This window comes from Accipiter gentilis, chromosome 16 (genome assembly GCF_929443795.1).
Source record: "Accipiter gentilis chromosome 16, bAccGen1.1, whole genome shotgun sequence".
NCBI classification, from domain to species: domain Eukaryota; kingdom Metazoa; phylum Chordata; class Aves; order Accipitriformes; family Accipitridae; genus Astur; species Astur gentilis.
Window position 1 is genome coordinate 2,996,885 of NC_064895.1, and position 15,624 is coordinate 3,012,508.

Genomic DNA, 15,624 nt, shown 5'->3' on the forward strand with positions numbered 1-15,624 from the left:
GGACATCCTGGAGCTTAATGGGGGCCTCGCCGCTCGTCGAGGCGCCTCTCACCAACTCCTTGGCCAGCTGCTGCTGCAGGTCCCGTGCCTGACGGATGGCGTCGTCGCGCTGCTGCTGCAGCACCTCCTGCACCTTGTGCAGCTCAGCCTCCTTCGAGCGCAGCAGCTGGCGGATCTCCACCTCCCGCTGCCGCTGGTTCAGCTCCCGCAGCCGCTGGAGCTCCCGTGCCTGCTGCTGCTCCAATCTGGAGTGTAGCCGTTTGGCCAGGAGCTGCCGATCCCGCTCTGCGGCCTCCTTCATCTTGCGAGTTTCGGCGGCAAAGTGGCGGCACAGCTCTTGGGAGCGGAGTCGCTCAGCCTCCAGCTCAGCCTGCAGCCTCTCCAGCTGCCGCTTGTGCTCATCCTTCTGCGCTGGGCCCCGGCAGGGCGAGGGGCGGCTGCGCGCCCCGGTCCCCGGTCCCGCGCTGTCCCGGCTCATGGCTGCAGGGATGGCAACCAAACGCTGCCACCAACAGCCACCAACGTCGTGCGTCGCTCCCTCTCAGCAGCCGCTGCCTCCCTTGACCGTGCAGGAGCAGAGACAGCGTCTGCAATCAGCCAGGGGTGGGCGAGTGTGGCCTTATATAGGTGTCCGGGCCCCCAGCTCACAAAGGAGGGGTGGGGCTGTGTGGCCTTGTAAGGTATGTCCTGGCCCCGCCCCCGCCGCCAGCACACAAAGGAGGGGCGGGGCTGTGTGGGGTGGGGCCGTGTGGCCTTATGAGGTGTGGCCCGCCCACCCCCAGCACACAAAATTTGTGTCACCTAATGCCATCTCCTGTGAACATAACAGAAAAGGCCCAGAAGACAGTAAGGACAATAAAATAGAACTAAGACGTAGTAATGTTTCATTTTATTTGATAGAAAGTTGCTTCAAAAATATGATTATATACATTCTTATATGCTGTACACACAATTACGTATACAAAATGTACATAATAGCAAACACCCTTCTTTTACATTTTATAGATGGTAGTTAAGAACATGAGCTAGAACTTACATCATATTTCATACCTGGTTTCATCCTGATTCTATCTACAAGGAATTGATAAACATGAGAGATGGAAAAGGCTAGCAGATCACTTAATTCATATCCCAGCCCACACAGAAGTCTTCTCCACAGTGCATTTTATTAGTGCATTGTTCTAGTACAGTTAGGTTTGCAGCACTTCCCTTTAGAGGTATTTGGCTGCTAAGCTTATCTTCAGATTTTTTGCCCAGCATTCACCATAACACTATTTCTAATGTATTTTTGTAACTCAGATCCCCTGAGTTATAGAAATCCTCCTCAAATCAAGCTAGATTTCTTCAACTTTATGTTGGGGTTTTTTTCATCTTGATTCCTTAGTTCCTTGTTTGCCATGTATGAAATAGTTTTAACTGCTAGTACTCTCTGTTCTGCGAGAAGGACACTCAAGCATGAAAGCTATAATCCAAGTGTTCTCTCCTTCCCATGCTACCAGCATCCTGTAAAGCTGGTATCAGCCAGTGAGGAAAAAAAAGTACCTTCCCTCCTCCTCAGGCATTTACAGGGTGTGTGACTGCCAGATGCTCCCTGGGACAAGTGGTGTCACATCTCAAGAGGAACTGCCCAGTTACTGGGATTTTTCTGGTCCCAGTTCCATGAGGAATGTCCACCCTCTCTCTAAGCAAGAGGTAGCATACCACAATCGAAACACAGGGAGTAGAGGCTGGCATCTCTGCCCTTTACTGATCACTTCCAAGAGACTGTCCTCCATTTCCTGACTGGAGGCATCAGGCACCCTTATCCTATGGACATGATGTTCATGCAAGAAGAGAGAGTGAGAGCTGCCAAACCAGCAGAGTAACAGCAGCAGAAGGCCTATGAAAGAAGCTATGGCCTCCAAAACCAAACAGGCTATCCTGGAGAACTCTTTCCTGAGCTAAGAGAGAACATGGCTTCTTTCATTGCCTTTCCAACTTCCAGAGGTTAAAAATGAACTGCTTCTTTCCTGCAGACATCTTGAGAGCTGCAGTTTCATTGCCCTAAGAATGTTTTCTTCTTTCCAAGGTAACAGCATCCTTAAATATCCATTTTATTTCTTCTTTTTTTGCTCACTTGACTCTGTGCTGGCCATAGTCTTCATCTCACTAAGAAATTTTTCTATTCTCTTTTCATACCTCTATATCTTTTTTGTATTAATAATATCCAATAGCTGTCTCTGATTGGTAAAGCAGTTTTCCATCAGCTGTCAAGGTGAAATCAAGGGGCTTAAGGTTCCTCTTACACATTCTTTTGGTATTACTTTAAATAATGATTTTTTCTAACTAAGGGGAACTCTACTTATATTCTTCAGAAAAAGTTTACATTTTTTGAATTACTGCATAACATGCATATATTTAATAATATCTTAAAGCCAAAGATACTAATATGACTTCATTTTTTTTCTAGGTTGTGGGATTTTCATTTGTTTGAGAAAATGGTTCTCAGGCTTCTATTCTGCTTGCAGTATATATGTCCACTGTTGCTAGGCCCATTTAGATATTATGTCTTTTTTATTTTATACTTCTTCTTAATCTCCATTGAGAATTTGAATTGATATGAAATACCTTCTGTCATTCCTTGTCTGTATTCCTGAGATCCTGTCCACAACCCTGGTTGGGAGAGGCCACTGGTGAGCTTCTGATGAGATGAGACTCCATCTTAGAAGTGGGCTTGAAGCACTCCTGCTGACCTTGTGGGGTGGGAGGTGAAAGAGTCAGACAGCTGTCACTTTGCTGAATTTGTGCATTAGCAGCTAGTGAATCATCATCCTGCTGGTCTTGTGTACTGAGAGGAACAGCTGAAGAGATGATGCCCTGAGAAGTAGCTGTTGAACCACTGTTGAGACAATTTATAACTAAGCTTGAGATACTAACATTAAATGTGCAATTACTACTGTTCTTAGTTTCCAACCAGCAGAGTTTATTAACTAGTTAACTAGTTTTCTTCACTGACATATTCCCCTTTTCCTCGTTTCACCTCAGCCTTATGAATCTGAGACGGTGACTTGTCTGTCTTGTTGGATTTGACTCCAAATTCTTTCTCTTGAATTGTAACTGTATTCTGGGGAAAGGTGGAAGAGGTGGGCAAGGAAGGCAGAGCATCAAGGGAGGAGATCAAAACTGCAGTATCACCAGTTTTAAAAGTTAGTAACTTGTGTGTAAGTTGTTACTAAAGGTACCGCACAACAGGTTTTTCTCTTGACCCCTCTCTGTACTTTATTGCTGGAAGGTGAACTGAAGGAGTAACAGTGAGATTATGAGCACTTTTAAATTCTCCTAGTTTTCTTCAAAGAAAACTCGTGTCTGAGTTAAAGGAATCACCACCATTATCTTGATTATTTTCAAGGTGCTTAAATGCTTTTACAGTAAGGAAATTCTGAACAGATGTAAAATGAATCCATTATAAATGCATTCTAATAAGCATCCATTCAAGAGACTATGCAGGCAATATCTGCATTGGTTTCAATGGATGTTGGACTGCATTTTACATAAGCATTTGTCAATAACAGACATAAAGATATCTTTAAGATAACAAGTTTAAATTTAAAAGTCTATAGACAGTATTAAAAAACAACCCAGAATTGTTATAGTGCTAGCTCAAGATCCTCCTGTCAAGGCTTCAAGGAATATTGTGTCTGTACATGAGAAGACTCAGGAATTAGCAAAATTTATGGATTCATCTGATGAAAAAAAAAAAAGATTTAAAATATGAAATATTTAAGATTTAATACTTTCAAAGAGACAGAGTTTGTGTTTCTATGCTGTTATTTTTACCACTTGTGTCAAGGACAAGGAAAAATACTACAGTGAATCAATGCACACTGTATGTTACAAATACAGAGGACCTTGGTTTTATGGAGCCTTCTCATCTCTAGAAGAAAAGCATTAACATAACAAATTGTATTTTAGTCAGGCTGGTGCATTTGTATTGTTTCCAGATGGGAAAACCTTTGTATACGGATTCTTCCAACAGATACTATCTAAGTATTTCTCAAGCAGTAATTCATAGACCACTGGTGGTCCATGGAGTACTACCAGGTGGCTTAGGGAGGAATTTTGGTAGCAAAGCACTGCTACTTTTCAAACAATTGTGTTGTAACATAGTCAAATATCTTGGGTTGGTTTTGTTTGTTTGTTTGTTATAAAGTGTCTTACAGTTGCAAATATAGATTTTAAAACATGCATGAGAGAACTGCACTAGGAAGAAGTAAAATATTACTTCAGTATGGAAAGTCTAAGTAAGGACAAATCTATTCTCCCTGTCTCACTGATTTTAATCTCTTATCCTGTTCCTTGTTAATCTTTTATCCTGTTCCTGAGGAGAGGCTGAGCAAGCTCAAGAAGGCTCAAGCAGATCTTATCTATGTGTATTAATATCCGATGGGAAGGTGTGAAGAAGATGCAGCCTGGTCTCTGTGGTGCCCGGTGGCAGAAGCAGAGGCAATGGGCAGAAACTGAAACACAGGAGGTGTCATCTGAACATCAGGAAACACTTTTTCACTGTGAGAGTGATCGAGCACTGGCACAGGTTGCTCAGAGAGGTGGTGGAGTCTCCATCCTTGGAGATACTCAACCGAACTGTACATGGCTCTGAGCAAGCTGGTCTAGGTGACCCTGTTTTGAGCAGTGGGGGTTGGACTAGCCAATCTACAGAGGTCCCTCCCAACGTCAACTATTCTGTGATATGTGGTATTTATGGAGTACATATTTGGGTATTTGGGGTATATGTGGAAACAGTACTATGCAAATAGCTGACTTCACCAACAATAGGGATGAGAACACTTTTAGACTAGTCTTGTTCACAAGGTAAGAATGGCCATAATGAGCAAGATGTTATTTAATAATTCCTCTGCCCCAATAATTTAGACTCTTCTGGCAGTAAAAGATTGCTAATTTAGCTCTCCTACAGTACTTTTATCAGTAGGTACAAAAGAGGTGTGATTTCCCTTATCTGTACTTGTGGGTTAATTGAGGCACAACAGGTGTCATGAAAATGGAATTGACTGGGCCCTGGAGAGCCTACAGAGAATAATAAGAAAAGTAAATAATGCCAAAACTAAAATAGTCATATTGATCAAAGTAACTCCATGTGTTTACTTCTGTATTCTCTTCCTGTAATTTAATAGCCTTGTGCTGCTTTGTCTAGAATGAACAACTTTTTTTGTGCTGTAATGTTAAGCTGGGCTGCTTCTCTACTACGTACTTTTTATACAAGGTTACGAAAATACTTACCTACTTGGCAATGCATATATAACATGTATCTTCATGGTAATTTTAAGATTGCTTTTAGATTTTGTTACCACAGCGTAAGATATGGAATTACACATTGCAGGCTACAATTTTTTTAAGACTTACCAAAAGCTATGCTTCTGAAAAGCACCTGAGTTAAGATCTTTGCTTAAAATCGGCTTCTTGGTGCAATTGTTCAGTTTTTGTCCCATCATTCGCCTAATTAAAGCATCATCTGTGTTTGGAAACAATTGTTTTGTGATTCCTGCAAAATAAAGAAACAATATATGAGGCCTCCAAATCAGGTAAACAACAGATGTGTGATTTAAAAATGCATTTCTTGCATCTTTGAAATTTCCAGCTACTTCAGCTTCAGCTCTAGTTATTTTGCTATCTTCAAACACTACTTCACTGATTTTGCATGTGCCAGCTCTTGCTTTTCTCTGTGCCTTCCATATTGTTGTGCTTGCTCTTCGCAGACTCAAAGGGAATTCCAGGGCCACAAGGGCTTCCTGAAGTGAGTGATTTGTGTTTGCTCATCCTCTCTCCCTTCGTTCTCTTCTTGATCAGAGAGTCCTTTTCTTATTCTCGTCAGTCCTTTTGCCTCTGAATCTTACAGTTTTTGTTCATTAATATTCATTTGCAGATGATGTCTCTTTCCCTAAAAATTTCCCTTCTGCTTTGCTTGACTAACCTTTTTGACTGCAATACTAACAGGACTCAACAACAGGAATATGATTCCTGCTCCCCTCTTCTTCATCATCTTCCCTTCTCTTGATTTTTCATCCCTTTAATTCCATTTTGAAGTCTTACAGTTTCTATCTTCTTTAATCTGATCTACTAACTCATTTTCTACAGTCCTAGAACTCCCAGGCTTCCTTCTTATTTTTCTTTTTCTCTTGTATAATGTTGAGACTTTTGTATTTGAATTCAGGAGTGTTCCCATTTCCTTTAACAGATTTCTTTGACTTCTCTGACTTCTTTATAGGCTCCCCTTTATCACTGAATTCTCTGTGGCATGCTGTATTCAATGTCCTGATTATCTTCTCTGCTTTCCTTTTCAGTTTTGCCTAGACCCTTCTCTAGAATCCACCTTTACAAAAGTCACTAGTAGCTCATAGAATCATAGAATCACTTAGGTTGGAAAAGACCATTAAGATCATGGAGTCCAACCGTTCTTCTCATCCCATGAAATCTTTTTAATTTTTCTCATACATCATTCTGAAATGGTCTCATCTTACCACCTCTAAATATATTTTCACCATGTTAACACACTCTTCCCGTTTCTCCCTCTTGACTTTGGGCCTTTTTCTCCAGCTAGGTTCTTAAGGAAAAGAGATTTCTGCAACTGAGAACTTTTGAAACTGCTAGCCAACTTCAACAAAACTGGACCAAGGTACAGAAAATGGAGCTAAGCTGGGAAGGGAACCGAGAGAACTGGGGAAGTCCAAGGGAATGGCAATGGGGAAGGATTCTAGTACAGGAATTTTGGCTATGTTGTTGTTATGGTTTAACCCCGGCCAGCAACTAAGCACCATGCAGCTGCTCACTCACTCCCCCCACCCCCAGTGGGATGGGGAGGAGAATTGGAAAAAAGTAAAACTCATGGGTTGAGATAAGAACAATTTAATAACTAAAGTAAAATAAAATATAATAAATAATAATAAAATATAATAATAATAATTGTAATAAAAAAAAAAAAAGAGAAAAACAAACCCCAAGAAATAGACAAGTGATGCACAATGCCATTGCTCACCACCTGCTGACCAATGCCTGAGCAGTGATCTGCCCCTCCTGGCCAACTCCCCACAGTTTATAGACTGAGCATGATATTTGATTGGAATGATGGAATGATGGTGGAATATCCCTTTGGCTAGTTTGGGTCTGCTGTCCTGGCCATGCTCCCTCCCAGCTTCTTGTACACCTGCTTGTTGGCAGAACATGGGAAACCAAAAAATCCTTAACTTAGGATAAGCGCTACTTAGCAACAACTACAACATCAGTGTGTTATCAACATTATTCTTATACTAAAAACAAAACACACTGTACCAGCTACTAAGAAGACAATTAACTCTATCCCAGCCACAACCAGGACAGCTGTTCAAGCATTAAGCTATAGGTGTGAATCCAATAAAAATCAGACTTCATGTGCTCACAAAATACTGCTTTCTTTAAAACTGCTACTTCCATCTGATATGATTCTCCTTCCTATGCACCAAACATCTTCTGCCTTAAACCTCAGCATAAAACAAATTTTGTTTGTTTCTCTGATCACTATTCTTGTCTTCTATACTTACTGTCTCATTTTGCCTCCAGCGCTATTTAAAATGTCAGAATTCATAACATTCATTAACTTAAGAATATAGCAGACACAATTTTAAATTTGATCCAAGTGTGTCCTCTCTTTGCTTTCCCTTATCCATTATCATCATGCTCCAAGTCTGACTGTTGTAGATTAACCTTTCAAAGGCTCACTGTGCCTGAGTAGCCACTTAAATAAAACCAACAAAATTCACACAATAGAAATACTACTATTGAGCATTTCACTGACAGTATTTGTAACAGATGGTTTAAAAAAGCATGTAGCCAAAGAAGGAAATACAAAACAGCACATCACCTGAGTAGACCAGCTGTTAAGCATTACAGCCCCTCCCTCAGAGAAAGCCCTCTGTCAAGTGACTGCCACAGTGAGCAATGATAACAAGTCATCACCTATGATTTCCTGAACTTCATTCTGATTCATAGCTGGTTTTGCCGCTTTATCCTTTGAAGAGGAGGACTTTGCACCTGTCAGGCTGTGCGTAGCCATGTATTCATGCGTATAAAGTGCTTGCATCAAGTCATTTATAAACTTTTGAGGTTTGCTCTTGTTACAAAGTGCAATCTGCCACTTTTCGATCTTGAACTGGAAAACAAAATTGGTCATAAGCATAACTATTGACGTTCTCTAGAAATATTATATAGCATTACCTCTGAAATATATTTTAATTTTCTTTTTTTAAATCACAATTTCAAAAGTAATCTCTGAAAACTGCGTGCTTGAGATCAATGCTAAACTTGCATACCACTCAACACTTGGAACTATACACACGGGTTGATTTTTTTCAGAAGCAAGTGTGGGGCAGACTAAGGACCCCTTTCATCCTAGCAAACACTTCACTGCGCAATCCTTATTACTCACTAGTGGAGACAGGACCTGTTCAGACATATCTAAATCCTTCTGCTTGCACTCCATGCAGGCTGGCTGTGGTCCAGTTCTGGCCTGAATTTTGTACAGCCTTGGGAGCATGACACTATGCCCAAGCTAATAGTCCTGCCTCTGAGCAGACATGCCTTAAGAACTGTGACATCTGGTCGTGGGTTGTAAGAGTGACTTCTACACACAGCAGTTATACAGCCTGAGTATTTGAACTCTCCTAATGGGTAATTTTGAGCTACCTCTATTAAGTGAGGCTAGGTTGCTTAGAAAATTAGGTCTTTCTATTGTTTTGGGGATGTTAGGTCAAATTTTGTGTATTGCAATATTCAGTCAAAACATCATACCTTGATAATTCTTAATATATTTCTTTGGGTTTTAGGACCCCGTGACAACACACGAGAATGGTTTCCACTGACCGGCATGACTCAGTGCATAAGCATGTATATGTAAATTGTGAATGCAGAAGCTGAAATATTCTTCTGGTTGTGTCTTTACATTTTTCATGTACAACCTCTGTGCCTCAGATTTCTCAATTGTGCTCTGTTATAATTACAGATAATAGGGGAGCATCTTTACTCAGTATCTATATATATGTATTTCTACTTAACTGCTGGCCAGTGTCTGGAACAAGAGCAGAAACATACCTTTCTCCATTTACTCATTAACAGTTTAAACAGACTGATGGTATTTTTCTAAGATGATCTCTGAAATACTACCATTCCCCCTTGGCATCCAAAACATTAGGCTGGAAGTTATTCCTAGACCTCAGTATTTTCTTCACGTATCTACATTCTGCCCTTAGTCATAGAGGTGCAAAGCCACCAAAATCAAAGCAAGTTTGAGAGTGTACCAGCACACTAAATTAAGTCTAGTGTTTGTCATGAAAAGAGCCTTCTGCACAAGTCACATCATCAGCTGAATGCTGATAAAATGATTTTTACTGATGCTTATTTTTTACATTCGTTATACTATAACAGTGAAGTTTGTATTGTATAAAGCTTTAATTTTTATGCCTAAAATTGCCTGTTAACTGACCTGTTTTTCGGTCTGTTGCTCCTCATCTTCCACATTCAAAGTTATTGGTGAGCTGGAGTTACTATGCATAACTGCATATGAATCTGCTATTGGATTGTTAGATGCTTTCCAAACAGCATGTGAGTGCAGACTGGACGTAGATGATGTCACTCCCCCTTTGAGCAGTGCTTCAGCCATCCCTACCAGTTCCTCAAAATGGGTGACTGCCTGCGGCAACACTGAAATCAAATGGAAAGTGAGGGGTAAAATAATAATTAAAGCTTTCGGACTCTAATTACATAAGCATATATATTTTTGCAATTAGATTTGTGTCATGATGCAAAAGAGTCAAAGTAGTCAGCAAATATACTTTAACATACTTTTTTCCTATTCTCCCAGATGTTTTCCTGCCATTCAGCTGTCCCCACCCATGAAGATCTGGGCTCTGTTTCTAGAATAGGATAGATCAGTTCTCTGCAAGACTAAGAGGAACCATTAGTTTACATCAATCATGGCACTATGCAGGCTATTTCTCTTTTTTGTTTTTGCAGTCTCAAAATCTCTACAAGTCTGTAAAGCCATTGAATATGGGCTAAGTAATGTTATGTCCGATTTTTTTTTTTTGCTTCAAAGAAGTTACATTACTTTTCTCCAAGTAATATTTATTTTCAAATATAAACTTTTATTGAGTCCATTAAGAAGAACCAATTCAGAGCAAAAAGATGCAAGGGATGAAGAATCAGCAAGATACAGAGTCACTAAATTATAGAAAATATTGTAAAAGACTAATAAAAGTGCTTAAGATGCAAGGCAAATGGACCTAAATGTGTAAAGAAATTTTGTCAGACACTAAGTAAATGTTTAAAAATAATATTCAAAATGGTGGAGATGAATGATTCAAACCAAGATGAATAACATGGAATGGAATCAGGTGGGCAATGAAACTGATAAGCACTTGCAAAATCATAACGACAATAAAAAAAATAAAGAGATATGAGGCTGTTGTCCTGGTTTCAGATGGGATAGAGTTAATTTTCTTCTTAGCAGCTGGTACAGTGTGTTTTGGATTTCATGTGAGAATAATGTTAATCACAGACTGATGTTTTAGTTGTTGCTAAGTAACACTTATCCTAAGTTAAGGATTTTTCAACTTCCCATATTCTGCAAGCGAGGAGGTGCACAAGAAGCTGGGAGGGAGCATGCTGACCTGAACTAGCCAAAGGGATATTCCATACCATAGAATGTCATGCTCAGTCTGTAAACTGGGGGGAGTTAGCCAGGAGGCACAAATCACTGCTCAGGCATCAATCGTGGTCAGCAATTGCACTGTGCATCACTTGACTTTTTCTTGGGTTTTTGGGTGGGTGTTTTTTTTTTTTAAAAAAAATTATTATTTTATTTTACTCTTTTTCATTACAATTATTATTATTATTACTATATTTTATTATTGTTGTTGTTAGTATTACATTTTATTTTACTTTAGTTATTAAATCGTTCTTATCTCAACCCAGGACTTTTACTTTTTTTTTTTTTTCTTATTCTCCTCCCCATCTCACTGCAAGGAGGGGAGTAAGCAAGTGGCTGTGTGGTGCCTAGTTCCCAGCTGGGCTTAAGCCATTACAGTCCTTTTCTGGCACCCAGCATGGCACTCAAAGGGTTGAGATAATGACAGATCTAACCAGAGCGTGTTAAAACAAATTTGTTATAAGCATTCATTATATTAGTTTAATAGCTGCTAGTCACAATGTTGATTTATTGGCTTTTAGAGTCATAGTGCTTGTTCTTAAGAGTTGTGTTATGTATCACCTCACTTGCCATATACAGTCCCTGTGCTACTGCTTATCACCCATAAGGTGAAGTGGATCAAGGTTTTTGCTTTGCTGTACTATGCAACACTGATAAAATTATTTTATCAGTCATTGCACTAATCCGGTATTTGTACTCAGCATTGTCGTCACCTCTGTACTTCAGGAGCCATCTAGTGGAAATTGTTAATAATTACACTTTTTACCTTTTCTCAGGGAGCCAATCTATGGGGGAGACATCTTTGCACATCTTCCCCTTCTCCGCCAAGCTAACTACAATAGCATTTGAGAATTTTCCAAATTTTTAATATCCTTGGGATGTTGAAACCAGCATGGTCCTATTGCTAGGAACCAGCATGTTCCTGAATGTGGTTCAGGTCCTGTTTAGGGTTAAACAACTATTTAGAAATATCACCCAGAGATCAACCCCCGTGACAGGTACTGCTGCTACTCAGACGCTGGTGGCAGACACTGTGGCTACTCAAACCCCGGTGATGGGTGATGCAGCTGAACCAGAGAATCAACCAGTACCAGTATCAGTTGCCCCTATACAGAAGAAGAAATATAAAAAAATCAGTTCACATAGTGAGGGGGATGAAGATGAACCAGAGTCATCACAAGAACAGAAGAGGCAGAACCAGAGGGAATCACCTGATCTCTATCCCTGAGTGAGCTGCAGAATATGCAAAAAGATTTTAGCCATCGTCAAGGCAAGCACATTATCACCTGGCTGCTCTGATGGTGGGATAACGGAGCCAGTGGCTTGGAATTAGAGGGTAGGGAAGCCAAGCAGCTGGGATCCCTTTCCAGGGAAAGGGGCATTGACAAAGCTATTGAAAAAAAGACAGAAGCCCTCAGCTTCTGAAGGCAAATTCTGTCAGGCATGAGGGAAATTAATCCCTTCAAGGAAGATGTTGTAGATCATCCAAGCAAGTGGATTACCATGAAGAAAGATATCCAGTACCTGAGGGAATTAGCTGTGTGGGAGATGGCTTATTATGACCCAGACAAGGCACAGCTACCCACAGATCCAGATGAAGTCCACTGCACGCAACCCACGTGGCGAAGTTTACACAGAGCACACACCATCGTCATATGCCAACTGATTGGCAGTAATGGACTGGAAAGATGAAGAGGGACCAACAATGGATGAATTGGCTGGATGACTCTGGCAATATGAAGAAAGTGTCTCTTCCTCCCTCATCTCTGCTGTGGAGAAACTGCCAGACATATTAGCCAAAAAACTGTCCCGAGAGTTCCAGCAATGTGAGGATAAGTTCTGCCTCCCACCTGTATGGACCAATATCTCACCTATCAGGAATAAGTGTCACTCTGCTCAAGAGAGAGGAGATAGACCTGTGGGTACCCTGTGGTCTTATCTGCATGAACACAGAGAGGATTTGATGAAGTGGGATGGAAAACTTACCTTGGTCCTTGTTGAGGATTTTTGGCTGGGCGAAGGCATGTGAGCAATCCAGCCGTTCGGTGGGAACGAAGCATAAGTTTACAAAAGTGCCAGAGCAGACAAGGACATTGTGTCCTTGTGCGCTGGGAAAAAGGAAGATAAGAAGAGCCTGACAAACAACTCCTGGATGCCGAAGAATGAGATAAGTAACTGCTGGACACCTCGTGAAGAAGCCCGCACAGCCAATAGAGAATAAGATAGTGTCACGTGAAACAGGGTATTGTACCAATTAGAGTATTGTATAAGGCGCGTGCACAAGCACATAAGGTATATAACTGTGTTAAACGTTGTAGTAAAGGGACTTCACTTGATCATATTGGTCTGTGCGTGATTTCCCCTGTGGATCCTCCGCAACAGGTCCTAGATGCACAGGTATGTGAATTGCAAGGAAAAACAATCACAGATGACGGTTCTTCCAGGAAAATTGCTGCTCCAGTCTCCAGTGGGCAGTGTGAGCAGTGTGCTAGACACAGTGAAAGGGCTGATCTTACTCCTGATACTACAAGAAGGAATTCTAATCTATTTTTACAAAAGGTGAGTGGAGAATCCTATGACCAAGACTAAAGGGGCCCTGCTTCCAGCCAAGTGGAGGAGAGGGACAACTGGGTTTACTGGACTGTGTGGATCTGATGGCCTGGCACATCAGACCCACAGGAGTATAAGGCTCTAGACGACACCGGTGCACAGTGTACCCTAGTACCATCAAGTTATAAAGGGGTAGAACCCATCTGTATTTCTGGTGTGACATGGGGATCCTAACAGCTAACTGTGTTGGAGGCTGAAATAAGCCTAACTGGGAATGAGTGGTAAAAACACCCCATTGTGACTGGCCCAGAGGCCCCGTGCATCCTTGGCATAGATTATCTCAAGACAGAGTATTTTGAGGACCCAAAAGGTATAGCTGCCTTGGAGACGGAGGAAATCAAACAGCTGTCCACCTTGTCTGGTCTCTCAGAGGAGCTTTCTGTTGTGGGGTTGCTGAGGGTTGAAGAACAAGTGCCAATTGCTATCACAGTGGTGCACTGGCAGCAATATCGCACCAACCAAGACTCCCCGATTCTCATCCACAGGCTGATTTGTCAACTGGAGAGCCAAGGGGTGATAAGTAGGACTCGTTCACCTTTTAACTGCCCCATATGGCCAGTGTGAAAGCCTAACGGAGAGTGGAGACTAACAGTTGACTATTGTGGCCTGAATGAAGTTACACCACTACTGAGTGCTGCCGTGCCGGACATGTTAGAACTTCAATATGAATTGGAGTCAAAGGCAACCAAGTGGTACATCACAGTTGATACTGCTAATGCGTTTTTCTCAATCCCTTTGGCAGCAGAGTGCTGGCCGCAGTTTGCTTTTACTTGGAGGGGTGTCCAGTACACTTGGAATCGACTGCCCCAGGGTGGAAACACAGACCCATTTGCCATGGACTAATCCAGAATGCACTGGAAAAGGTTGAAGCTCTGGAACACCTACAATACATTGATGACATCATCATATGGGGCAACACAGCAGAAGTTTTTGAGAAAGGGAAGAAAATAATCCAAATTCTTCCGAAAGCTGTTTTGCCATAAAACAAAGCAAGGTCAAGGGACCTGCACAAGAGATCCAGTTTTTAGGAACAAAATGGCAAGATGGATGTTGTCACATCCCAATGGATGTGGTTAACTAAATAGCAGCTATGTCCCCACTGACTAGTAAAAAGGAAATGGAAGCTTTCTTAGGCATTGTGGGTTTTTGGAGAATGCATATTCCAGATTAGAGTCTGATTGTAAGCCCTCTCTATCAAGTGACTCTTAAGAAGAATGATTTTAAATGGGGCCCTGAACAACAACAAGCCTTTGAACAAATTAAACAGGTCTGCATTACTCCTGCCTCAGGCAAAGGCAAACCCATTTGTGGGAATGCTTTTTGCTCAAGGACCTGGGTAGTCTCGGTGGGTGATGTGGAAGGATGGGGAAATCTGATGTGTGCCACAAGGCAATTTGATTTTGGTGAGAATAGCCAATAGATTAAATTGTGTAATCTTGATTGCTATATAATCCTGCCACTGTATGTCATCATTATTATAATTGTTACACGCTACGTCAATGGTATTACAGTAAGAATCACTCAGATTAAGGAAGAATGAACTTTGATAAAACCGAGCGAAGCACAGTGATGATAGAACTGGGACTGACTTCAGCATGCAACAATCCAACACTACACATCATCCTCCTGCTGTGCCCAATGTCACCTACCCGCCACACCACACCAGTGCCCGATCCTGTTCTGCCGGCTGAGAGGACTTTACACCATCCCTCCTGCCCAGACAGACTATTATGACGGATGGAGCCCAAAGTCATAGACTGAATGAACTCAACGGGCATTTGAAAGAGATGGCCTATAGACTGTGGGAATGATATGTGTGTGTATACATTAAAAGACAGGAAAAGTGGTGGTGATTAAATGGTAATGTATTGGGAAGCACGGGATCTGGGCATGATGTAAATGGTATAGAATAAGGGCAGATATTGTCCTGGTTTTGGCTGTGATAGAGTTAATTTTCTTCTTAGTAGCTGGTACGGTGTGTTTTGGATTTAGTATAAGAATAATGTTGATAACATACTGATGTTTTAGTTGTTGCTAAGTAGCGCTTATCCTAAGTTAAGGATTTTTTGGTTTCCCATGTTCTGCCAACAAGCAGGTGTACACGAAGCTGGGAGGGAGCAAGGCCAGGACACTGGACCCAAACTAGCCAAAGGGATATTCCATACCATAGAATGTCATGCTCAGTCTATAAAGTGGGGGGAGTTGGCCAGGAGGTGGCAGATCACTGCTCGGGCATTGGTCAGCAGGTGGTGAGCAATTGCATTGTGCAACACTTGTCTTTTTCT

At 41.4% G+C, this 15,624-nt stretch overlaps 1 protein-coding gene across 5 annotated transcripts in view; it reads right to left on the reverse strand.

Annotated features, from left to right (window-relative positions):
- Positions 1-861: 861 nt before the first annotated feature.
- BEND6 (BEN domain containing 6) overlaps positions 862-15,624 on the reverse strand; it is a 29,256-nt gene continuing 14,493 nt past the window's right edge. For 2 of the 5 annotated variants that reach the window (XM_049819536.1, XM_049819535.1), the window contains exons 7-10: positions 9,506-9,723; positions 7,984-8,176; positions 5,398-5,536; positions 862-2,878 (exon numbers count right to left, since the gene is read on the reverse strand). In XM_049819536.1, the coding sequence (XP_049675493.1) occupies positions 2,614-2,878; positions 5,398-5,536; positions 7,984-8,176; positions 9,506-9,723 (815 nt within the window). In that variant the 3' untranslated portion in view covers positions 862-2,613. Of the gene's footprint in view, positions 2,879-5,397; positions 5,537-7,888; positions 8,177-9,505; positions 9,724-15,624 lie in introns of those variants that run through there. The other 3 variants (XM_049819537.1, XR_007508396.1, XM_049819538.1) reach the window with 3 other exon arrangements.